The sequence below is a fragment of the Calonectris borealis genome, chromosome 35, assembly GCF_964195595.1.
Source record: "Calonectris borealis chromosome 35, bCalBor7.hap1.2, whole genome shotgun sequence".
NCBI lineage: Eukaryota > Metazoa > Chordata > Aves > Procellariiformes > Procellariidae > Calonectris > Calonectris borealis.
This window is the reverse complement of record NC_134346.1, coordinates 449,489-470,376: the sequence shown is the minus strand read 5'-3', so window position 1 is coordinate 470,376 and position 20,888 is coordinate 449,489. Positions and strand designations below refer to the sequence as shown.

Genomic DNA, 20,888 nt, shown 5'->3' with positions numbered 1-20,888 from the left:
CAGTATAACCCAGCACCGCGCCCCAGCCCACCCGTTCAGCCCAGTGCAAGCCCCAATCCGAACCCCAGCCCCCCGCCCCGGGGAACCAAAACCAGGTGGGAAGCGGGGGGGAAGGGGAAGCGAGAGCAGCACATGGCAGCACGGGGGGGGCGTGGGGGCACGGGGCGGGGGGCACAGGGACGGGGACCCCCTGGTCCCCAGGGGGTCTGCAGGCCCCGGCGCATTCGGGGGGTGACCCAGATGCGTGGCCTCGCCCCCCCCAGCCATCCCGGGGACCCCCGTGCCCGGCCTAGGAGGAGCCGCCCCCCACCCACGTCACCGGGGGGGCACTGGTGACAGAAAGTGATACCCCACACTTCCCTCTTCCGCCCCAAAAAGGCAAAAACGCCCGAAAAGGAGGGGAGCTGGCACGGGGACGGCACGGTAGGAGCCCAAAGAGGTGGGGGGAGAGGGTCCCCAAACCCCCCTGCCTGCACAGGGGTCCCAAAGCCCCCTGCCCTGCCTCCACGGGGGTCCCTGTCCCCATCCCCCTGCCTCCCTGTCCCCAGCCCCCTGCCTCACTGTCCCCAGCCCCCCCCCCCATCCAAGCAGCCCGGTCCCCATAGCCCCCCTCCTCGCCAGGGGCGCCCGGGCGGGGGCCAGGATGCATCCCCCCTCCCCGCCGCCGCCGCCGCTGCACCGGCCGCCGCCGCTGCTGCCGCTGCTGCCGCTGCTGCTGCTGTCGGTGCCGGGGGGCTCAGCCTACGGCTTCCGCAACTGCATCCAGTCGCCCTGGGACCCCGGGCTCTTCCGCTGCGTCCAGCGCTTCCTGGAGTCGGTGGCCGGCGCGGTGGCCGACCTGCCGCCGGCCACCACCGCCCTCAACCTCTCCCACAACGCCCTCCGCCTCCTGCCGCCCGCCGCCTTCGCCCGCCTGCCCCTCCTGCGGACCCTCGACCTGGCCCACAACCGCCTGGGCGGCATCGCCCCGGGGGCCTTCGCCGGGCTGGGGGCTCTGGCCGCCCTCGACCTGTCCCACAACCGCCTGGCCGAGCTGGCCGAGGGCACCTTCGCCGGGCTGGGCAACCTCTCCTCGCTGCGGCTGGACCGCAACCCGCTGGCCAGCCTGGCTCCCGGCGCGCTCCTGCCGCTGGCCAACCTGCAGCGCCTGTCGCTGCGGGGTGGCCGCCTGCCCGCCCTGGGGCCGGTGGCGCTGGCCGTCCGGCGCCTGCCGCGGCTGCGGCTGCTGGACCTCTGCGGCAACAACCTGTCGGCGCTGGGGCCGGCACCGCCGCTGCCCCCCTCGCTGCTCACCCTGCGCCTCTGCAACAACTCGCTGGGGGGGCTGGCCGGCGGGACCCCCGGGCTGCTGCCCGCCCTGCGGGCGCTCGACCTCTCCTACAACAACATCTCGGACGCGGCGCCCTTCGCCCGGCTCTGCCTGCGCAACCTCAGCCTGCTGCGGCTGGCCGGCAACCCCCTGGACGTCTTCAGGCTGCTGCAGGTCTCGGACGTGCGGCCGCGCAGCCTGGACTTCTCGGGGCTGCGGCTGAGGCCCGGCGGGGTGGGCGAGGTGTGCCGGCTGCTGGCCGGCCCCCGGCTGCGGCGGCTGCGGCTGCGGCGCAACGGCATCAGGACGCTGCCGGACGGGGCGCTGGCCGCCTGCCCGCCCGTCGGCACGCTGGACCTCTCCGGCAACCGGCTGCGGCGGCTGGGCTGCGTGGGGCGGCTGCTGGGGCCGGGGCAGCAGCGGGCGCTGGGGGAGCTGGTGGTGGAGCACAACCTGCTGCGCGGGCTGCCCTCCTGCCGGGCGGCCCCGGCCCTGCGCCGCCTGCACAACGTCTCGCTCCGCTTCAACCGCATCCTGGTGGCGGGGCCGCGGGCCTTCGCCGACGCGCCCCGCCTGCGGCTGCTGCGCCTCGACGTCAACGGCCTGGCGCGGCTGGACCGGCAGGCGCTGCAGGGGCTGCGGGAGCTGCGGGAGCTGCGGCTGGACAACAACCTGCTGACCGACCTCTACCCCGGCTCCTTCGCCGACCTGGGCCGGCTGCGCACCCTCAACCTGCGCAACAACCGCGTCTCCGTCCTCTTCCCCGGCGCCTTCGCCGGGCTGGCCCGGCTGCAGACGCTGGACCTGGGGGGCAACAACCTGCGGCACCTGGCGGCCGCCGCGCTGCGGGGGCTGGGGGAGCTGCGCCGCCTCTACCTGGACCGCAACCGGCTGCAGGAGGTGAGCGCCGAGTCCTTCCGCCCGGTGCAGGCCTCCCTGGGCGTGCTGGACCTGCGCGCCAACGCCCTGCGCTACATCAGCCAGCGCCCGCGCCAGCGGCCGCCCTTCCGGCACCTCCGGCGCCTCTACGACCTGAAGCTGCAGGCGCAGCAGCCCTACGGCCTGCGGATCGTCCCCCACCGCTTCTTCCAGGGCCTGACCGCCCTCCGCTCCCTCTACCTGGCCCAGAACTGGCTGCTGGCCATCCCCGCCGACGCCTTCGACGACCTGGCCCAGCTGCGCTACCTGACGCTGGCCGACAGCAGCGGCGGGATGGGCGACCTGCCCGCCGGCATCTTCAAGAACCTGAGCCGCCTGCGCAGCCTGGACCTGGAGAACGCGGGGCTGCGCAGCCTGGGCCCCGAGGTCTTCGGCAACCTCAGCCGGCTGGAGCGGCTGCAGCTGGCCAAGAACGAGCTGCGCACCCTCGACCCGCGCCTGGACGGCCGGCTGCCCGCCCTGCGCTACCTGGACCTGCGCAAGTGCCCGCTGAGCTGCGCCTGCGCCAACGCCTGGCTGCCGGGCTGGCTGGCCCGCAGCCGGGTGCAGGTGGTCTACCTCTACAACTACAGCTGCGGCGGCGGCGGGCCGCCCGCCTACCTGCACAGCTTCGACACCCGCGTCTGCTTCCTGGACGTGGGGCTCTACCTCTTCGCCGGCACCGCCCCGGCGGTGCTGCTGCTGCTGGCGCTGCCGCTGCTGCACCACCGCGCCTACTGGCGCCTCCGGTACCACTTCTACCTGCTGCGCGCCTGGGCCAACGGGCGCTGGCGGCGGGAGGAGCGCCGCTACGCCTACGACAGCTTCGTCTCCTACAACTCGGCCGACGAGGGCTGGGTGCTGGGGGAGCTGGTCCCCCAGCTGGAGCGGGGCTCCCTGCGCCTCTGCCTGCACCACCGCGACTTCAGCCCGGGCCGCGCCATCATCGACAACATCGTCGACAGCATCTACAACAGCCGCAAGACGGTCTGCGTGGTCAGCCGCAGCTACCTGCGCAGCGAGTGGTGCTCCCTGGAGATCCAGCTGGCCAGCTACCGCCTCTTCGACGAGCTCAGGGACGTCCTGGTCCTCGTCTTCCTGGAGGCCATCCCCGACGCCGAGCTCTCCGCCTACCACCGCATGCGCCGCGTGCTGCTCAAGCGCAGCTACCTGCGCTGGCCCCCCGAGCCCCAGGCCCAGCGCCTCTTCTGGGCCAAGCTGAAGCGCGCCCTCCGGAGCGGCTACGCCGAGGGTGAGGAGGAGGAGGAGGAGGCGGAGGAGGAGGAAGGCTGCGGGGAGGGCGGCACGCTGCCCTAGGGCGGCACCCCCCCCCCGCGGTGGCACCGGGACCCTCTGCTCCCCACCCCCGGGGACGCCCCCCCCCCCGCGGTGGCACCCGGACCCTCTGCTCCCCACCCCCGGGGACGCCCCTCCCCGCGGACCGAGGTGCCGGAGAGGGGAAACGGCTTTCTGCCCCAAAACCGCCGGTTCCCCTCCGAGTGCCAGGAAACGGCCCGGGAAGGGCTTTTCTCACCCCAAACCGCCGGCTGCGCTTCCCCTCCCGGGCGCACCCGGGCCCCGGCCCTGCGGCTCCCCTGGGCGTCGGGGGGCTCCCGGGGGCCTTGGGGGTGCACGGAGGGAACAGCGGGGACGCCAGGCTCGGGAGGAACAGCCTTTATTGCGGCACCCCAGGAAGGGGGGGCCCGCCGGCGCCCCGAGAAAGCGAGGGCCCCCCCGGCTCAGTACAGCCCCGCGCAGGGGCAGCCCCAGCTCCGGGGGCTGGGCAGGGGGGAGCCGTCCCGCTCCAGCGCCTCCGAGGGGGGGAAGCAGGAGAGGGGCAGGCGCCGGAGCGCCCGCAGCCAGCCCGGCTCCCCCAGGCCCCGCCGGCACCCCGGCTCCGGCGCGTCCCACCAGTCCTCCCAGTCCCACCACCGGCGGCTTTCTGGGGGGACTCCGTGCTCCGGCGACGGCTGCCAGCAGCAGGTGCCGGGGCTCCGGGGCGCCGCCGGCCGCCCGAGGCGGTGGGAGCCGTGCCGGAGCGGGTGGTGGCAGCAGCGCGGCGCTCGGCGCTCGGCGTACGGCCAGCCCGGCGCGAAGCCCAGCCGGCACGAAGCCTCTGGACTCCAGGCGTCGGGGGTCCGGGGGTCCGGGCTGGCTCCGTGGCACGGGTCCGGGCACCGGGGAGCAAACAGCGAGGCAAAGGAGCGGCGGGGCGGATGGCGACGCCGCGGCGCGACCGGGCTGAAAGCCGGCGGGGCGATGGGCGGCCGGCAGCTCCAGCTGCAGCCCTCGCCGGCGTCCTCCCCAAAAGCCGCCGGGGTGGGCTGCGGGACGGCGCGGGACCGCGCGAAGGAGGGACCCCCGCAGGTGCAGCCGGGGGGGGAGCCGGGCAGGAGCCCGCCGTGGGGCAGGGGCCCCCCGCGCCGGCGGGGATCCCCCCAGGACGGCGTCCTCTCTCCCCGGGGCTGGAACAGCGGGGCCGGGCTGCCGGGGCGCGGGTCGTCCTCCTCGCCCGAGGTCCAGGAGAAGGGGGTCTGCGGGGAGGCGGCGGGTCAATAAACCCCCCCGGGGGTCCCCCGGGGCCGTCACCCCGCTTTCGGACTCACCTCCCTCTTCTTTCCGTCGCCTCCGAAAATGGGGCTGGGGGTGCCCGGCCTGGCGGGGTAGGTGGGGGTCTGCCGGGGAAGAGCGTGGGGTTGCAGCCGGTGAAGGGGTGGGAGGGAGAGGACGTCCCCGTTCTGGGGAGGAAAGGCGGGTTTTTGGGCACTCACCCTATTCACCATGGCTTGCAGGGGGCCGGGGGTGCTGCTGTAGGGGGGCGTCAGGTCCCAGTTCTGTTTCTGCTCCCCAAAATCGCCCCGCTCCGCGCTCCCGCTCAGCTCCCGCTCGGGGGTGCGGGGGCTCCAGCGACCTGCGAGGGGCGATTCGGCTGAGATTCGGGGAGGGGGAGAGCCACCCCCCAGCCCCCCCGCGGGGCTGCCGTACCTGGGGGCGCAGCGTCCGCCCCCCGATTCCGGTGGGCCAGGAGGACGGAGAGGTCGGGCAGGGCCCGGTGCCGGTGGAGCAGGGCGGCCAGGATGGCCCGGCGCCGCTCGTCTGCCAGATCGCGCCCCGAAAAAGCGTGGGTGCGCCCCAGGAGGGCGCAGAGCCGGCCGGCCAGCTCCCGCGGGGACGGCGCCGCGGGGACCCCCTTCTCCCCCTCGCTTTGGGGCGCCTCGGGGCGGCTCGGCGGCGGCTGCTCCGCGGGGTGGGGGTCTCCCTCGGGCTCCGCGGAAGGGCCCCCCGGGAGGGGGGTTTCCCCGCGGGGGGCTGCGTCCCGCCCGGGGCCGGGGCTCAGCAGCCGCTCGACGTCGACCGACTTCACCTCCCGGTTGAACATGCCCCGGTGCTGGCACAGGCGGTTCTGGGTGATGACGACGGTTTTGGGGGCCGGGAGGGGGCTGGCGGGGGGGCGGCCCCCCCACGGGGGCGGCAGCCTGCGGGGCGGGGGTCCGGCCCCCCGCCACCCCCCGCCGGGGACCTTCCTGCCGAATTTGGCAGTGTCGCGCTCCCGCTTGGTTTTCCGGCGCTTGACGCGGCCGGGTCCAGGTCCGGTGGGGTGAGGGCCCCCCCGCGGGCGGGGGTCCCCTGCATCCCTGACGTCCCCTCTGCCGCTGCGGTGGCTCATGGCACCTGGGAAAATACAAAAAAAAGGAGTTTTTTTAGCAAAGGATGGGCGGAGGGGGGAGAAGCGCTCAGCAGGCACCAAAGGTGGAGGTTTTGGGGCACCTTGTTAATTAGGACCCCCCTCAACGGCCCCCCCATTTCCCCCCCAGTGTCCCCAGCACCCCCATTTCCCTCTCAACCCCTCCCAGTATCCTCAGGCACCCCTCAAGGGGCCCCCATTTCCCCCCTCAAACCCTGCCAGGACCCCCTCATCCCCCTCAGGCCCCCCTCAGTATCCGCAGGGTGCCCCCAAGGGCCCCCGTTTCTCTCAGGACCCCCTAAGTATCCCCAGGGTGCCCCCAAGGGCCCCCGTTTCCCCCTCAGGACCCCCTCAATATCCCCAGGGTGCCCCCAAGGGCCCCCGTTTCCCCCTCAGGACCCCCTCAATATCCCATGGGTGCCCCCAAGGGCCCCCATTTTCCCCTCAGGACCCCCTAATATCCCCAAGTCCCCCTCAAGGTCTCCTCATCGGACCCGCCCAGGACCCCCATTTTCCCTGAGGTCCTCCCCAAGGGCCCCTCATTGCCCCCCAGGACCCCCATTTCCCCCTCAGGACCTCCTCAATATCCTCAGGGCCCCCCCAAGGGCCCCCATTTCCCCCTCAAGACCCCCCCCGGACCCCCACTTCCCCCTCAGACTCCCCCCAGGACCGCCATTTCCCCCTCAGGACCCGCTCAATATCCCCAGGGCCCCCCCAGGGGCCCCCATTTCCTCCTCAGGACCCCCTCGATATCCCCAGGGTCCCCCAAGGGCCCCCATTTCCCCCTCAGACCCCTCCCAGGACCCCCATTTCCCCCTCAATATCCCCAGGGCCCCCCCAAGGGCCCCCATTTCCCCCTCAGGACCTCCCCCTGGACCCCCACTTCCCCCTCAGACTCCCCCCAGCACCCCCATTTCCCCCTCAGGACCACCTCAATATCCCCAGGGTCCCCCCAAGGGCCCTCATTTTTCCCTCAGACTCCCCCCTGGACCCCCATTTCCCCCTCAGGACCCCCTCAATATCCCCAGGGTCCCCCCAAGGGCCCCCATTTCCCCCTCAGAGCCCCCCCGGACCCCCATTTTCCCCTCAGACTCCCCCCAGGACCCCCATTTCCCCCTCAGGACCCCCTCAATATACCCAGGGCCCCCCCCAAGGGCCCCCATTTCTCCCTCAGATCCCCCCCACTCCCCTCCCAGGGACCCTCATTCTCCCCCCAGGACCCCCCTCAGGACCCCCGTTTCCCCCCATTGCCCCCCCCCCCCAGTATCCCCAGTGCCCCCCGCCCACCTCCGGCCGCTGCCAACGGCCCGACAGGCCCCGCCCACCGGGGCGTGGCCTGCGGGCGGCGCGCGGCGGGGCCGCTCCTCGCGCCTCGGCCGTTGGAAAGCAGCCGCTCGCGCGCGCGAGCCCCGGGTGGTGGTGGGGGGCGTTCGCCTTTCCCGCGCTGCCCGCGGATTGGCCCGCCGCCTCGAGGCTCCCGCCGCTGATTGGCTGGGGGCGCGGCGGCGGGAAGGGCTCGCGCAGCGGGTGAAGCGCTTGCGGCCCTGAGGTGAGCGGCGGCCTTGGGCTGAGGGGACCGTAAGCCTATAGGGACCCGGGGCTGAGGGGACCGTGAGCCCACAGGGACCCGGGGCTGAGGGGACCATCACCCCACAGAGCCCCGGGGCTGAGGGGACCATCACCCCACAGAGCCCCGGGGATGAAGGGACCACGAGCCCAGAGAGCCCCGGGGCTGAGGGGACCATCACCCCACAGAGCCCCGGGGATGAGGGGACCATCACCCCACAGAGCCCCGGGGATGAAGGGACCACAAGCCCAGAGAGCCCCGGGGCTGAGGGGACCATCACCCCACAGAGCCCCGGGGATGAGGGGACCATCACCCCACAGAGCCCCGGGGATGAAGGGACCACGAGCCCAGAGAGCCCCGGGGCTGAGGGGACTGTCACCCAGCACAGCCGCTGCACCGAGGACACCCAGTGAAGCCCCAGTGCCACAGAGACCCCACTGATGCACAGCTGGGCCACCACCCCAGTTTGCCGTCGGTGCCCGCCCCACAGCCGAGGGAAGGTGAGGAGCTGCGGTGGGAGGGAGACGGATTCATGCAGGACAAGGGCAGACGATGGGGAGACGCCGACCTCCCCCCAGAAGGACAGCTGAGCTGTGCCGAGAGGGGAGGAGAGCCCGCACCTCCGGGCGCTGCTCCCCGCCGCCCGGCAGCAGGACCCCCCCCAGCTGCTGCTGCGCCGCGGCCTGCGGCGGGCTGGCAGGAAGCGGAGGAAGCTTCACGCTCGCTGCCTCTCTCCCGCGCACTGTTTATCCTCCCGACGAATGTTTTATTAATACCTCCGCCGGCGCAGCTGGGGTGGAGGGAGGCGGAAGCGTGGGGGGGGAGGCGGTTTCCCTGGGTGTGGAGCGCGGCCCTCCCAACACCACACAGATGCCGTCAGGCAGCTCGTTAGCTTTATTGGGGCGGGAGCTTCGTTTATTGGGGGGCGGGGCGTGCCAAGCAAGCCTCGTGCTAACAAAGTGAAGCCTGAAGGGGCGCGGGGAGGGGGGTGCGGGGGGCGAGGGTCCGGCAGGACCCCCGCCCCTCAGGGCTTCTCCAGCTGCGCGTCGGTGGCGTGGAGGCTGCCCACGTCCTGGTAGGTGGGCTGCAGCCCCCGCGAGATGTCCTCGTACATGGAGCACTCGTCCAGGTTCAGCCCCTGGGGAGGGGGACGGGGCGGGGGGGTCAGGCCGGTGGGCGCCAGCCCCCTCCCCGGCCCCCCCGTCGGGCGCGGGGCCCCCGGCTCACCTCGTAGAGGTTCTCCTCCTCGAAGGCGCTCTTCTTCATCTGCAGCAGCCGCTCGTTGGCCCACCGCTTCTGCGGCCGCCGAGCAGGGGCAGAGTTAGGGAGGGTGGCGGCTCCCCCAGACCCCCCCCGGCCCCCCACCGCCCCCCGCGCGCCCCCTCACCCTGAAGAGGAGGAAGAGGCTGGGCCCCACGGCGCAGAGCAGCAGCAGGACGCCCTCGGCCGTGATGATCCGGTTCTTGGTGGACTCCTTGATGTTGAGGAAGGGCACGGCCACGGGGTCTGCTGTGGGGAGGGGGGTCAGCCCCGGCCCCCCTGCACGCCCCCCCGCCCCCGCCCCCCCGGCACTCACCGCGCACCCGCAGGAAGGTGCCGCAGGACTGCCCGGCGGCCCCGCCGGCCTCCACCCGGCAGTAGTAGAGGCCGCTGTCGTTGTGCGTGAGGTGGAGGAAGGTGAGGGTGGCGCGGCCTTCCTCGCGCTGCAGCTGGCGGCCGGCCCAGCTGGCCTCCACCAGGGCGGAGGGGTGGCTGCAGTTGTGGCTGGGGCACAGCTGGTACCAGCTCACCCGGGCGTCCCGGGGGGCCCGGAACAGGCACTCCAGGCTGAGGTGGTCCCCCAGGGCGGCGGTGCGGGACGTGGGGCCGGCCTCCACCGTCACCGCCCCGGCGCTGCGGAGGCAGTGGGCCGCCGCGCTGCCGTAGCTCTCCACGGTCACGGGGCTGGGGGACAGCCGGGAGGCGGCCAGCGGCGGCATCACCGGCGTGGAGGCCCAGCAGATGCACCCTGTGGGCGGCAGCGGGGGGTCACCGCGGCCCCCCGAGCCCCCAGCGTGGGGGCGAGGGTCCCGCCCGGCCCCGCCCTGACACCCCCGGCCCGGTTTCGGTTCCTGCGCCGGGCGCTGTTGACAGGAAGCGCCGGGGCTGTTCCGGGGTGTCTCGGGGGACACGCTGGCAATCGGGGGGCTGCGGGGGCCACTGCTTTTTGGGGCGCCGTGCCAACCCCCCGCCGGCTGGCCGTCCTTTGGGGTCACCGCTGCCGCAGGGCACGTCAGGGGCCAGCGCGGTTCCCCCCGTTAGAGGTGCGAGGTGGGGGGACCCACGGGACCCCCCGACCTGTGCGCCCGTACCCCGAGACCCCCGTCCCGCCGCGGCCCCGCGCCCCCTCCCCGCTGGCCCCTACCTTGGAGGAGGCAGAGGAGGAGAGGGAGCGGGGCACCCCGTTTTGGGGGAGCGCCCGCCATGTCGCTGCCGCCGCTGCCGTCTGCGCTGGGCCCCGCTGGAGGAGATGCGCCCCGGTGCCCGCGCCCGCCCTCCCGGGGGGCTGCGGCGGGCGGGGCGCGCGGCGGGGTGGGCCACCCCACGGCGTCGTCCCCCGCCCCACCCCAACATCACCCCACAGCCCACCCCAGAGACCGGGGGGCTGCGGGGACACCCATGGGACCTGGGGGGGGATCTGGGGTACACGGGTTTGGGGTGCAGGGTTAGGGGGGCCCTGGGGGCTCAGGGGGCTCTGGGGGGCCTGGGGTTTAGGGGGTGCAGGGGGCTCTCTGGTTTAGGGGTTCCAGGGCTCTGGGGGCCAGGGTGTCAGGGGTTTAGGGGGCTCAGGGGGTGCAGGGGGCTCTGGCGTTTAGGGGGGCCCTGGGGGCTCAGGGGGCTCTGGGGGGCCTGGGGTTTAGGGGGTGCAGGGGGCTCTCTGGTTTAGGGGTTCCAGGGCTCTGGGGGCCAGGGTGTCAGGGGTTTAGGGGGCTCAGGGGGTGCAGGGGGCTCTGGCGTTTAGGGGTTCCAGGGACTCAGGGGGCTCTGAGGTTTAGGGGCTCAGGGGGTTCTGGGGTTTAGGGGTGCCGGGGCTCGGGTGCAGGGGAGCTCTGGGGTTTAGGGGGTGCAGGGGTTTATGGGGTGCAGGGGGCTCTAGGGTTTAGGGGGTCCAGGGTGTAGGGGCACAGGGGACTCTGGAGTTTAGGAGGTGCAGAGGGCTCTGGGGTTTAGGGGGCTCTGGGGTTTAGGGGGTCCAGGGTGTCAGGGGCACAGGGGGCTCTGGAGTTTAGGGGGTGCAGGAGTTTAGGGGGTGCAGAGGGCTCTGGGATTTAGGGGGTCCAGGGTGTCAGGGGGCTCTGGAGTTTAGGGGGTGCAGACGGCTCTGGGATTTAGGGGGCTCTGGGGTTTAGGGGCTCAGGAGGCTCTGGGGTTTAGGGGGTGCAGGGGTTTAGGGGCTCAGGAGGCTCTGGGGTTTAGGGCGCTCTGGGGTTTAGGGCGCTCTGGGGTTTAGGGGCTCAGGAGGCTCTGGGGTTTAGGGCGCTCTGGGGTTTAGGGCGCTCTGGGGTTTAGGGGCTCAGGAGGCTCTGGGGTTTAGGGGATGCAGGGGTTTAGGGGTTCCAGGGACTCAGGGGGCTCTGGGATTTAGGGGGTCCAGGGTGTCAGGGGCACAGGAGGCTCTGGAGTTTAGGGGGTGCAGAGGGCTCTGGGGTTTAGGGGGTGCAGGGGTTTAGGGGTTCAGGGAGCTCTAGGTTTAGTGGGTGCAGGGGGCTCTGGGATTTAGGGGTCCCAAGGCTCAGGGGCTTAGGGTCTCAGGGGGCTCTGGAGTTTAGGGGGTGCAGGGGGCTCTGGGGTTTAGGGGCTCTGGGATTTAGGGGTCCCAAGGCTCGGGGGCTTAGGGTCTCAGGGGGCTCTGGAGTTTAGGGGGTGCAGGGGTTTAGGGGGTGCAGGGGGCTCTGGGGTTTAGGGGCTCTGGGATTTAGGGGTCCCAAGGCTCGGGGGCTTAGGGTCTCAGGGGGCTCTGGAGTTTAGGGGGTGCAGGGGTTTAGGGGGTGCAGGGGCCTCCGGTGTTTAGGTGCTCTGGGGTTTCGGGGGTCCCGGGGTGCAGGGGTCTCGCCTCGGGGGTTGAGGCTCTGAGGGGCCTCAGGGCTGTGATGGTGCCGGGGTCCCCGGGGTGCCGGGTTTGAGGGCCCCGGGGCTTCCCCGGGGTGCGCGGCCCCGGGCGGGGCGCGGGGCGGTCTCGGCCTCGCTCCTCCCGCAGGAAGCGCCGGGAAGGGGCGGGGGCGGAGGGCGGGACCTGCCCGCCACAGGACGCGGGTTCCTGCGCCCCGGCACGGCCCGACCGGCCCGGTACGGCCCGCTGCAGCCCGCTACGGCCCGGCCCGGCCCGGCCCGCTTCGGCCCGGCCCGGCGCGGGGAGCGGAGCGCGGCCCGGCCCGCCCGGTGAGTGCCCCCGCGGCGGCGGAAGTGGCCGCTTCCTGCCGGGCCGCCGCGGCGCCGGGGGGGGGACACGCCTGGGGCCCGGAGGGTACGTGGGGCCGGGGGCAGCGCCCGTGGGGCGGGGGGCACCTGGGGTGCCTCCGGGGCCGCCCCCCACGCTTGTCACCAGTGGAGAGCGGGGCTTCCCCACGGGGGGGGCTGGGGGCACGGCTCTCGCCCTCCCCGGCGGCCTGGCAGTGCCGGGGGTCCCGGAGGCGTTTGGATGGGCCTGTCCCCCCGAGTGACGCCCCCACAGCCCCGGGGGGGGCCCCGCTGCCCCTCGCCGCCAGCCCCCCCGCGTCCGCGCTGGGCAGCGGCCAACGGGGACAGGGCAGCGGCCGGCACCGCCGCCAGCCGGGCCGCGGGGCTGTGGGGCAGAGGTGAGGGGCAGGACCGGGGGGTCCCGTCAGCCGCGGGGCGCTGCCACGCCGTGGGCCAAGGCCCTGTCAGCGCCGTGGGGTGGGACCGGGCGCCGCGGGGCAGGGGTGCGCGGGGGCCATCGCGCCGTGGGGGGGGAGGCTGGGGGCTGTTGCCGCCGCGCTGCACATCACTTCCTGCAGGAAGCCTCGCTCGCTCCGTAAATAATCTGGGGGCCGCCACTTTGTTTTACAGCTCGGGGAGACGCCTTTCCGCCGTGGGGCGTGGGGCACCCCGAAGAGCCTGGCACCCCGAAGAGCCTGACCCCCCGCCGCTGCCCCCCGCTCCTCGGGGGCGGCCCCCCTGCTCGGCGGGGCCGGGGGGGGGTTGCCACATTTCCTGCCCCGCCAGGATCGTTTCGCCAGCTCGGAAACAGGTAGGTGGGAGGGCGGGGGGGTGGTTTTTGGTGGGGGCAGCGCTGGATCACCCCCGGTGTGCCCCCAAAGTGCCCCCCCGGGGGCTGCCCCCCGAAGCGCCGTCCCCCGGCCGGCGGAGCAGAGGGGTGCATGGGCGGGCGTGAGCGCGGGGGGCCGGCGCGGGCCCCCCCCTGCCGCGGGGCTCTCAATGGGGCCCTTTGTGCGGCACAGAGCCCCTTTGAGAGCGGGCGCCGCCCCCTGGCCCCCCCCGGCCTCAGCGCCGGGGGCGGGGAGAGCACCTCCGCCCGCCCGTGCCCCCAAACCGCCCGCCTGCTGCCGGGGGGGGCCTGAGACCCCACAAACTCATCTCAAGTGTCCCCCCCCCCTGCCCTGCGATGCCCTCTCTGCCCGCAGCTCTGACGCCGCCAGCCGCAGGACGGGACCCCCCCGCGGGCAGCATGGAGCCGGAGGAGGCCTTTAACGGGGTGAGTGGTTGCCCCCGCCCCGGTGCTGTGCTCCAGAGGGGGACCCAGAGCCCCCCGAGAGGCCGTTCTTGCTGGGGGGCCCCCCCGATGCCCCCCCCCCGCCTCACGGTGCCCCGTCTCTCCCCAGAGCCCAGCGGCGGGCGCTCGTGGTGCCGGTGGCTCGGTCGTGGCCATCATCGGCGCCGAGGACGAGGACTTTGAGAATGACATTGAGCCGGTGAGCTGGGGCCGGGGGGTACACCAGGTGACCTGTCAGCACTGGGGGGGTCCCCAGAGCCTGACCGCCCCCCCTCACTCCCTCCCCAGAACCCCGACGACCAGAACAGCCTGTTCCAGAGCCTGGAGCTGGTCCGGCAGCACCCGGCCTATCTCATGGCCTTCCTGCAGCACGTCGTCCTCCAGTTTGACTCCTGCCCCGTGGTAAGCACGGCACAGGGGGGGTCACCGCGGCGCAGGGGGGGTCACTGTGGTGGGGGGGTGCAGGGGGGCCCCCCACAAGTGTGCGAACGCCCCCGGGGGTGCGCCCATGGGTGAGCGGCTGCCCCCCCGCCTCCCCTCGAATAACCTCTTCTCTCTGTTCCCCCCTCCCCGCTGGCAGGGGCTGGAGCTGAGGTAAAATACTGGGGAGGGGGAAGGTTTGGGGGCTTGGGGGGAGCAGGGGGGGGTCGCCCTGCCTTCACCCCTGCCCGTGCCCCCCCTCCACCCCCCAGCTCTGCTACCTGCACGTGGACATGCTGCGCAGGATGAACCCCAAGGAGGGCAAGAAGCAGTTCCTGGAGTTCTGCCACATGTTCCTGGACAAGGCGGGGGTGAGTGTCCCCTGCAGCCCCCCCCGTACACCCCCGCAGCCCCCCCCGCCCCGCGGGGGCCTCGGCGGGGGGGCGCCTGCATCCTCACCCCCCTCTCTTGCAGCTGCTGCGGGTGCCCGTCCCCCACCAGGTGCAGTTCGAACTGGGTGAGTGAAACCCCGCTGCTGGGGGGGCTACGGCTCGACCTCCTGCTCCCCTCCAAAGCCCCCCTCCTTTTGGGGGGCCCCCAGCGCCCCCCGGCACCCGCCGCCCTGGCCCTTCCTCCACCCGCCGCACCCAGCTGGCTGCGGCCGAGGCCGGAAGCCGCCTGGGAAGCCCCAGCCAGGGTGAGCTCATGGGGCCGCGGCTGCGAGGGGGGGCCGGGGGGGCCGGCGGCGCGAGGCAGCGCCGCCTCCCGGGGGCCGCGGGGGTCGAGACCCCCAAGGGGCCGGGGCGGGGGGCGCCGGCGGCTGACGCCCCCTCCCCGCCAGATCGGACGCGCCCCGAGCTGCTGTCGGACGAGGTGCAGCGCCGGTACCTGCAGGAGATCCAGGCCTTCCAGGAGCCCGAGATCTCCCGGCAGCTGGAGGACTTCAGGTGGGGGGGGAGGCCCCGGCAGGGGCGGGGGGCTCGGGGGCGGCCCCCCGCCGGCTGACGCCCCCTCCCGCAGGTCCAAGCGGCTGATGGGGATGACGCCGGGGGAGCAGGAGCTGACGGAGCTGGAGTCCTACCGCACCCGGGACCACGGCATCCGCGAGGCCAAGGAGAAGCAGCTGGCGGAGGTGCTGCTGGCCCGCCTGGAGGAGATGCAGTGAGTGGGGCGCCCCGGGGACCCCCCCGCAACCGGGTAACCGCCTCTCCGACGCCGGGTGACCCCCCCGAGCTGGCTAACCCCCCCGAAGCCCCGTCCCAGCTTTTCGGCAGTCCCCTCCCTCCGCCACATCTGGCCGCCCTCCCCTGCCGGGCGCCGGTCCCAGACCGGAGCCAGCTGCGGCGGGCTGGGGAGGGGGAGACCCCCCCTTTCCTTCCCACCCCCCCTTGTCCTGTGTATTGCTCCCGATTGCATCAGCCCCGGCTCGGTATAAACCCCCCCGACCCTCCCCACCCCAGCCCAGTCCGTCCCAGTCCGTCCCAGCACACGCACGCGTCTCCTTACCGGATCATGCTCCAGCGCCCGGCACTGACACACCGACATGGGGCTGGCCTGCCGGTGAGGGGCCAGCGGGGGGACCCCGGTGCTGCCGCGGGGCAAGGGGGGGCTGAGGCGCGATGCGGGGGGGGTCGGGCTCCCCGGGCGCCTGGGTTCACACTCTCCTCCTTTCTCCAGCCTCACCATTTCTTCCGACGAGGAGAAAAGGTGAGGGAAGCGTTTCGGGTCGGCTTTGGGGGGGCGCGGGGGGCGTCTGGGGGCGCTGTGAGGCGGTGGGGGGCTGTGTGTGGGTCAGGGGGCTCCTGAGGGGCCCCTGACGGAGCAGGGGTGCTCTCTGCCCCCCAGCCTCCTAGGGGTCGCAGGCTGTGGGGACATGGGGGGCAACATTTGTCCCCCGCCGGGGTGGAACCGCGGCCCCCCCCCAGCCTCTCTCACCCCCGTCCCCCTCCCAGCTCCGCCATCTTCGGCGCCATCGTAACCTACATGAAGTACCTGGGGGTTAAAACCAAACTGGGCGATGGCAAGAAATCCAAGTCCAACTTTTTCCGCAAAAAGGTGAGACCCCCCCGGGGCAGGGAGGGCCCCCAATTCCCTCTGACCCCCCCCCAATTCCCTCTGACCCCCCCCTCTCCCCGCAGATTTCGGGGAGCAAGAAGGCGGACGAACTGCAGGCGAAGTCGCGGAAGGGCTTCAGCCTGCCGGGGGCAGCCCTCTGGGGCCGGGACGCCCACAGTAAGTGGGGGGCCACGGGGGGGCCCCCTTCCCGCCTTCTTCACGCCCCCCTCCCCGCCATTTCTCCCCACAGCCGCACGCCGGAGGCCCTGCTGCCAGCCTGGGGGAGACGCCGGGGGGCTCAGCCCGGCCCCCCCCTCGCCCCCGCCCCCTCAGCTCCCCCCTCCTCGTTTTCTCTCTTGCAGATGCCGATTTCAGGCAAAGCAAAGTCCCTGAGGGCGAAGGTACCCCTCCCGCCGCCCCGCATGGGACCCCCACCCCTGGGGGGGCTCAGCCCCTCACCCCATTAACCCCCACCCCCCGGGGGGGCCCGAGCGCTCTCCCCCGTCATACGCTAACCCCCGCCCCGCATGCCGACACCCCGTCCCCCACCGCCTGGGTCCTCAGGGGCGGGGGGGCCAGATTCGGGGGGGCAGGGTTTGAAGGAGATATCTGGGGGGGGTGAGGGGATTTTACTGACCCCCACCCCGGCACCCCCCAGCCGAAAAGGCGCCGCACCCCGAGAGGAGGGGCCCGAAGGCCGCCGAGAGGACGGACGGGGGGGCGGCGCGGCCCAGAGGGGGGGCAGCCGGGACCCCCGATCCCCCCAGCGTGGCCGTCACCATCAACCCCCCGCCGGGGGAGGGCGCTGAGGGCGACCCAGGTGAGGGGGGGGCCGCGGGCTTGGGGTGGGGGGCCCTTGGCGTTCCCCCAGCTCATCTCCCCCTCCCACCCCGTAGGCTCAGACCCCCCGGGCTCCTCGGAGCTGGGAGACGCCCCCCCGCGAGGCCTCTGCCCCACGGAGCCCCCCGCCGGCGAGCAGCACCCCACGGAGGAGGGGGCCGAGAACGAGAGGTGAGACGCCCCCTTTCTGCTGGGGGGCACCTGGTCCCCCCCGTCCCTGGTTCAGCGAGCGACCCCGCAAATTAGTACCCCCCGCCCGGGCCGAAGGCCGTGGGGAGAAGGGGGGCGCGGGGGCCCTCCCCTGTCCCCCCCCAGCTTGGCTGCTGCCCCCCCCACGCCCCCTAACCCGCTCTCTCTCCCCAGAAGACGGATCAGGTTGGTGACCCCCGGCCCCCCCTTGCATGCCTGGGGGGCGCGACGGTGCCGGGGGACGGTCACTTAGAGCCACCCGCCGACTCAGCTAAGTACCGGGGCCCCCCCAGCCCCACGGCCCGGCCCAAGCGCCGGCGGGGGGGCGCCCCCCGGCCCCCTCCCTCCCCCCAGGCCCCCCGGGCTGATGCATGGCTCCGCGCCCCCCGAATCGGACGCATGGCCCCCCCAGGAGATCTCACGCCGTCTCTCTCCCCCCCCACCGCCATCTGTGCACGCCCGCTCCCCCCGCACGCTCCCCCCGGGCGCCGCTCCCCCCGTGCTCTCTGTGCTGCCTGTCCCCGTCCTCCCGTCCGTCTGTCCCGCTGGGGACGCGTGTCCGCGTGTCCGCGTCCGCCCCCTTGGCTTCCCGCCCGCCGCGGGGCGCCCCCCCCTCGCCCCCCCCGCCCCGCCGCGCCCCGCAGGCTGCCGGGGAAGCTGGGGCGCTCGGAGAGCCTGCGCACGTACGAGCGGAAGCGTTCCCAGCGCGGCTCGGCCAAGGGCAAGCAGCCGCGCTCCCGCAGCGACGTCGACCTGCAGGCGGCCGCCCGCGCCACCCGCCCGGAGGAGGGGCCCGCGCCCCCGCCCGGCCGCCGCCGACCCACGTAGGTGGCGGGCGCCCGGCAGCCCCCCCGCCCGCGGGGGATTTTGGGTGGGGGGGGAGCACCCCAGGATCACCGCCCGGCCCCCCCGCCACGGGGTTTGGGGTGGGAGGGTGGGCGCCCCGGGCTCGCCGCCCGCCCGCTCCGGCGCTGAAGCCCCCCCCTTCCCCTCTCTGTCCCCGCAGCCTGGAGCCGGGGGGGCCGGGGGGGGGCGAGCCCCCGCAGTCCTTTCTGCCTACCCAGTCTGAGGAGACTGAGCCGCGCGTTGCGGAGCTGGAGCTGGAGCCGCCGCCCTGGCGGCAGCTCGCCGCCCCCGACGCCCTCCTCAGGCTGAAGAAGAGCGAAGTCAAGCGGCAAGAAGTCATCAACGGTGAGACCCCCGGCCCCGCGCGGGGACCCCCGCCCCGCCCCGGGACCCCCACCTGCCGGGCTGACCCCCCCGCCGCCCCCCAGAGCTGTTCCTGACGGAGCACGCCCACGTGCGCATGCTGCGCGTCCTGCTGGAGGTCTTCTACCAGCCCATGCTGCGGGAGGCCTTCTTCGACGAGCACGAGCTCTCCAACATCTTCCCCAGCCTGGAGGACCTGGTGGAGGTGCACAGTGAGTCGGGGGGCCGGGGGTGTGGCGGCGGCGGCGGGAGGGGGGGACCGGGGGGGTCCGAGCCCCGCCCTGCCCCAGCCCTCTTCCTCGACAGCCTGAAGAAGCTGCGTGAGGAGAGCGGCTACGTCATCTCGGAGATCGGGGACGTGCTGCTGGCGCGGGTGAGGGCGCGCGCGCCTGGCGTTGCGTGAGCGCGCGGAGCCGCTGGAGCGATAGGAGCTGGCGTGAGCGGGTTCACGCGAGCGTGCGGGGCGGGTGCGAGCGTGCAGGATCCACGGAGCGCCTGGGATTTGTGGTAGCGAGCGAGGCCGCTGGCAGCAAACTCGCGTGAGCGTGCGGGGCGCGTGTGAGCAGGTATGCGTGAGCGTGCGGGGTTCACGTCAGCACGCGGGGCTGAGGCGAGCGTGCGGCGTCAACGTGTGGGACTCACCAAGCATGCAGAGTAAGCGTGCAGGGCTGAACGCACGGGGTAGGCGTGCGGGGCGCGCAGAGCGAGCGTGTGGGGCTGACACGAGCGTGTGGGTCGCGTGGAAGCGTGCGGGGGGAGCGCGCGGGGCTGACGCGAGCCCCCCCTCCCCAGTTCGAGGGCACGGAGGGCAGCTGGTTCCAGAAGATCTCGGCGCGCTTCTGCAGCCGCCAGTCCTTCGCCCTGGAGCAGCTCAAGGCCAAGCAGCGCAAGGACACCCGCTTCAGCCAGTTCATCCAGGTGTGGCCCCACGTCCCCCCCGGGGGGTCCCTGAACCCCCAGACCCCCCCGTTCCCCCTCCCCGTGCCCCCCAGCGCTGTCGCATCCCCCAGGAGGCGGAGAGCCAGCCCCGCTGCCGCCGGCTGCAGCTGAAGGACATCATCCCCACCGAAATGCAGCGCCTCACCAAGTACCCGCTGCTGCTGCACAACATCACCAAGTGCACCGGTGAGAGGGGCGGGGGGCCGGGGGGGCCGCGCCGCACCCCCAAACCCCCTCAACACCCCCCCCACCTGTCCGTCCGTCCACCCGTCCGTCTGTCCCCCCCAGAGGCTGCGGGCGAGCGGGCCAAGGTGGAGCAGGCGGCCGAGTGCTGCCGCCAGATCCTGAACCACGTCAACCAGGAGGTGCGGGACATGGAGAACCTCATGGTAAGGGCCCCCCGTGTCCCCCCGTCCCCTCCCAGGTCCCCCTGCCCCCCCCCAGCCCCTCTCCCCCCCCCTCACTCCCCCCTTCCCCCTGGCAGAAGCTGAAGGACTATCAGCGGCGCCTGGACCTCTCCAACCTGAAGCAGAGCATGGACCCGCTGCTGAGCGAGTTCAAGGTGAGGTGGAGGGGCTGCTGCGGGGTTTGGGGGGTGTCCCGCTCCCCCAACTCCCCCCTGACCCCCCCAACTCCCCCTGACCCCCCCAACTCCCCGCTGTCCCCAGAACTCGGACATCACCAAGAGGAACCTGGTGCACGAGGGGCCGCTGACCTGGCGCGTCACCCGGGACAAGGCCGTGGGTGAGCGAGGGGGGCCATGGGGGGGGACAGGGATGTGGCAGAGCACCCCGCTGACCCCCCCTGGGGTTTTGGGGTCCCCCCAGACGTGCACGTGCTGCTGCTGGACGACCTGCTGGTGCTGCTGCAGCGGCAGGAGGAGCGGCTGGTGCTGCGCTGCCACAGCCGCACCATCACGCCCACGCCCGACGGCAAGCAGATGCTGAGCCCCATCATCAAGCTCAGCTCCGCCATGACTCGCGAGGTCGCCACAGGTGGGGGGCTGGTTTGGGGGTACGGGGCTTGTTTTGGGGGTGCAGGGTGTGTTTTGGGGGGTACGGGGCTTGTTTTGGAGTACGGGGTGTCTGTGTGGGCAAGGGGGGCGCGCGGCTGGTGGGCGCTCGCTGGAGTGGCAGGAACTGGTCGGGCGGTGCTCATGGGGCACACGTGTGGGGCAGAGCGGAGCGTGGGGGCTGGGGTCACCCCAAAATGCCCCCCCGACACCCCCTTTTGCTGCCCCCCAGACCACAAGGCCTTTTACGTCATCATCAGCTGGGAGAACGGGGCCCAGATTTACGAGCTGGTGGCACAGACGGTCTCGGAGAGGAAGAAGTGAGCGGGGGGGCGCGGGGTTTGGGGGGGCGCGGGATTGGGGGGGCGCTCACCCCCGTCTCCCCCCCCAGCTGGTGCGCCATGATCAGCGAGACGGCCGGCTCCCTCAAGCTGCCGGGGTCCCACCGGGCGAAGACGTCACGCGTGGGGCAGAGCCCCCACAGCCCCATCTAGTGAGTGGGGGGCGGTTTCGGGGTGCGGGGGGTGGTTTTGGGGTGCGGGGGGTGGGGTCAAGCTCTTCCTGAGCCCCCTCCTTCCCCCTGCAGCGGTTACCGGGAGCCGCTGCTGAGCAGCTCGGAGAACGGGGGGTCCCTGAAGGAGCCGCTGCCCCTGGACGGTGAGCGGGGGTCCGGGGGGCGCAGCGCCGCCAGGCGGGCGGCCTGGCCCCGGGCGGGGCTCTGGGGGGCAGGGGCTCTGACGGGCCGTGCCCCCCCAGAGCGCGAGAAGGACGGGGCGGTGGAGGGCACCGAGTTCGAGGGGAGCCCCGAGAAGAGGGAGGCTGAGCGGGCGCTGGCGGAGCTGCTGGCCCTGCGGAGACCCCCCCGGCCGGGCGGCGAGGGGGGCCTGGCCGCCGCCGCGCTGGGCAGAGGTGAGACGGAGGCGCGGACCCCTGCCGGGCCCCCAGACCCTGACCTGGACCCCAAACCCGGACCCCCACCCTGCTGCTGTGCCCCCAGACCCCAAACCCGGACCC

The 20,888-nt window shown here is 73.6% G+C and overlaps 3 protein-coding genes across 9 annotated transcripts in view; 2 read left to right on the top strand and 1 right to left on the bottom strand.

Moving 5' to 3' along the window:
• The first annotated feature begins 643 nt into the window (after nucleotides 1-643).
• Nucleotides 644-5,041, top strand: LOC142074377 (uncharacterized). The gene is made up of 3 exons (XM_075134976.1): nucleotides 644-3,534; nucleotides 4,952-4,978; nucleotides 5,020-5,041. The coding sequence occupies exons 1-3, from the start codon at nucleotides 644-646 to the stop codon at nucleotides 5,039-5,041; spliced, it is 2,940 nt and encodes a 979-aa protein (XP_074991077.1).
• A 3,319-nt stretch (nucleotides 5,042-8,360) lies between these two features.
• CD79A (CD79a molecule) lies at nucleotides 8,361-10,016 on the bottom strand. 3 transcript variants are annotated; one of them, XM_075135026.1, is made up of 5 exons: nucleotides 9,884-10,016; nucleotides 9,056-9,487; nucleotides 8,867-8,988; nucleotides 8,707-8,775; nucleotides 8,361-8,617 (listed from the first exon to the last, which is right to left on the bottom strand). In XM_075135026.1, the coding sequence occupies exons 1-5, from the start codon at nucleotides 9,942-9,944 to the stop codon at nucleotides 8,504-8,506; spliced, it is 798 nt and encodes a 265-aa protein (XP_074991127.1). In that variant the 5' UTR covers nucleotides 9,945-10,016; the 3' UTR covers nucleotides 8,361-8,503. The 3 variants fall into 3 exon arrangements, with proteins under 3 accessions (XP_074991127.1, XP_074991128.1, XP_074991129.1); XM_075135027.1 differs by having other exon boundaries at nucleotides 8,867-8,985; XM_075135028.1 differs by lacking the exon at nucleotides 9,884-10,016 and having other exon boundaries at nucleotides 9,056-9,809.
• A 1,782-nt stretch (nucleotides 10,017-11,798) lies between these two features.
• Nucleotides 11,799-20,888, top strand: part of ARHGEF1 (Rho guanine nucleotide exchange factor 1) — a 28,034-nt gene continuing 18,944 nt past the window's right edge. For 2 of the 5 annotated variants that reach the window (XM_075135005.1, XM_075135004.1), the window contains exons 1-30: nucleotides 11,800-11,898; nucleotides 12,547-12,727; nucleotides 13,122-13,192; nucleotides 13,320-13,409; nucleotides 13,499-13,612; nucleotides 13,903-14,001; nucleotides 14,105-14,147; nucleotides 14,472-14,577; nucleotides 14,651-14,791; nucleotides 15,308-15,337; nucleotides 15,583-15,685; nucleotides 15,769-15,862; nucleotides 16,048-16,086; nucleotides 16,344-16,505; nucleotides 16,582-16,696; nucleotides 16,889-16,900; nucleotides 17,359-17,538; nucleotides 17,721-17,905; nucleotides 17,989-18,135; nucleotides 18,214-18,296; nucleotides 18,716-18,841; nucleotides 18,934-19,048; nucleotides 19,151-19,251; nucleotides 19,347-19,424; nucleotides 19,531-19,606; nucleotides 19,690-19,857; nucleotides 20,107-20,194; nucleotides 20,266-20,367; nucleotides 20,461-20,531; nucleotides 20,631-20,783. In XM_075135005.1, coding sequence (XP_074991106.1) covers nucleotides 13,166-13,192; nucleotides 13,320-13,409; nucleotides 13,499-13,612; nucleotides 13,903-14,001; nucleotides 14,105-14,147; nucleotides 14,472-14,577; nucleotides 14,651-14,791; nucleotides 15,308-15,337; nucleotides 15,583-15,685; nucleotides 15,769-15,862; nucleotides 16,048-16,086; nucleotides 16,344-16,505; nucleotides 16,582-16,696; nucleotides 16,889-16,900; nucleotides 17,359-17,538; nucleotides 17,721-17,905; nucleotides 17,989-18,135; nucleotides 18,214-18,296; nucleotides 18,716-18,841; nucleotides 18,934-19,048; nucleotides 19,151-19,251; nucleotides 19,347-19,424; nucleotides 19,531-19,606; nucleotides 19,690-19,857; nucleotides 20,107-20,194; nucleotides 20,266-20,367; nucleotides 20,461-20,531; nucleotides 20,631-20,783 — 2,848 coding nt within the window. In that variant the 5' untranslated portion in view covers nucleotides 11,800-11,898; nucleotides 12,547-12,727; nucleotides 13,122-13,165. Of the gene's footprint in view, nucleotides 11,899-12,546; nucleotides 12,728-13,121; nucleotides 13,193-13,319; nucleotides 13,410-13,498; nucleotides 13,613-13,902; nucleotides 14,002-14,104; nucleotides 14,148-14,471; nucleotides 14,578-14,650; nucleotides 14,792-15,307; nucleotides 15,338-15,582; nucleotides 15,686-15,768; nucleotides 15,863-16,047; nucleotides 16,087-16,343; nucleotides 16,506-16,581; nucleotides 16,697-16,888; nucleotides 16,901-17,358; nucleotides 17,539-17,720; nucleotides 17,906-17,988; nucleotides 18,136-18,213; nucleotides 18,297-18,715; nucleotides 18,842-18,933; nucleotides 19,049-19,150; nucleotides 19,252-19,346; nucleotides 19,425-19,530; nucleotides 19,607-19,689; nucleotides 19,858-20,106; nucleotides 20,195-20,265; nucleotides 20,368-20,460; nucleotides 20,532-20,630; nucleotides 20,784-20,888 lie in introns of all 5 variants that reach the window. The other 3 variants (XM_075135006.1, XM_075135007.1, XM_075135008.1) reach the window with 3 other exon arrangements.